Raw genomic sequence first — 1478 nt, forward strand, 5'->3', positions numbered from 1 at the left:
CCCCCCCCCCTTCCCCCTGCAAAGGGGCATATCAGGAGATTTACCAAATTTTATTATTAAAATATCTTAAAAGATAATTTTGTAAAAAATTTTCGGATTTTTGCACTTTTATCTTCAGATTAATAGTATACATAAAAGGTATAATTAATAACATAAAATTGTTATAATGTTAGTTTATCAAAAAGACTTATAAAATCAAAAAGTTAAACAAAATTTAAATTTTCATTTGTTACACGTAAAATATAATATTTTTGTAATATAATATATAATTTGTATCGAATTATATAGTCTTACCACAGGCAATTCTCCAAACATAATTTGATATATATTCTACATGAATAATTTCATTTTCATTTAATCCAACTTTTTCTAATTCACATGTAAGTGCTAAAGATTCTTCAACAAACGTTTTAAAAAAATTTTGCAACATAAATGAACTAAATGTTGGTGCAGTCATTGTTCTCATTCGACTCCATATGGATTCTGAAAAAATTATAACCAACAACGTAAAAATATAATAAGCAATATCATGATAATAAAAGAGGTGTCATATTATGATAAAGGAATGTTCCAAGAAATTTATGGCGTTAAAGTTTAATATCATTAAATAATATTAGAAAATATAAGTAATATAAATAAAATGTGATATGAAAGTAAATATTAATGAAAATAATAAGTAAATACAAAGAATCGGTGAAATTAAAATTTATTAAACAAAAGTAATAGCTAAATTATGAGTCTACATGTAGATGTTCATATTAACATATAATAATGTATTGAAACAATAAAAATATTATAAATGTTTCGACTAAAATCAGGTTATATTAATGTAAAATTAACCAATAAATATATAAATTAATGGTATAAGCAAACATAAATTATAGCTATTAGGATGAATGCACCGTTTATGGCCTCTGCACTCATTTTGGCCACCTTCACTGTTCATTAGGTCCTTTTAGTTTTGGTTGGCTCTTGTGCGCAGCAATCACGACACATATGCATCGCAATTATTTGTCTTATTTAATAATGTGACAAGTAACCTCACATTTTCTCTTTCATATTATAAAAAAATTATTTTCTACGGAATACACTCAAGACACAGTTATCTTGTTAAAAACGATAAGAATCCCCGACACGCGATAAATAGAATAATTGATCAATAACTACATATGACACAAGTCATAGCAGACAATACTAGTAGCCATCAAGTAATTAGTAGTCAGCCTCGTAATGATAGGAAGTATATAGGTGGCCAAAAATGGTATAAAATGGAATTTTTACAACTATTTAACTTTTTCATTATACCTCCGCTTTTTTCTTAAAACTTTTTTGAATATTAAGCTAAGACATTTAATTATAAAGCTAAGACATTAAACAATGTATTTTAAAGAAAGTAAATAGTTTCTCCTTATACGTATTATTTAAAAAAAAAGTTTCTTAAAGTCCTAGAAATGCATAAGGTGGCCACAGACGGTGCA

At 26.0% G+C, this 1478-nt stretch overlaps 1 protein-coding gene across 1 annotated transcript in view; it reads right to left on the reverse strand.

The window, feature by feature from the left end:
• LOC108730438 (Cytochrome P450 4d1) overlaps positions 1-483 on the reverse strand; it is a gene marked incomplete at its 5' end in the record, with an annotated part of 9989 nt that extends 9506 nt beyond the window's left edge. The window contains one exon of the mRNA XM_018460142.1: positions 295-483. Coding sequence (XP_018315644.1) covers positions 295-483 — 189 coding nt within the window. The remainder of the gene's footprint in view (positions 1-294) is intronic.
• Positions 484-1478: the final 995 nt, after the last annotated feature.

The sequence above is a fragment of the Mycetomoellerius zeteki genome, unplaced genomic scaffold, assembly GCF_001594055.1.
Source record: "Mycetomoellerius zeteki isolate Tzet28-1 unplaced genomic scaffold, Tzet1.0 scaffold92, whole genome shotgun sequence".
Classification (NCBI taxonomy): domain Eukaryota; kingdom Metazoa; phylum Arthropoda; class Insecta; order Hymenoptera; family Formicidae; genus Mycetomoellerius; species Mycetomoellerius zeteki.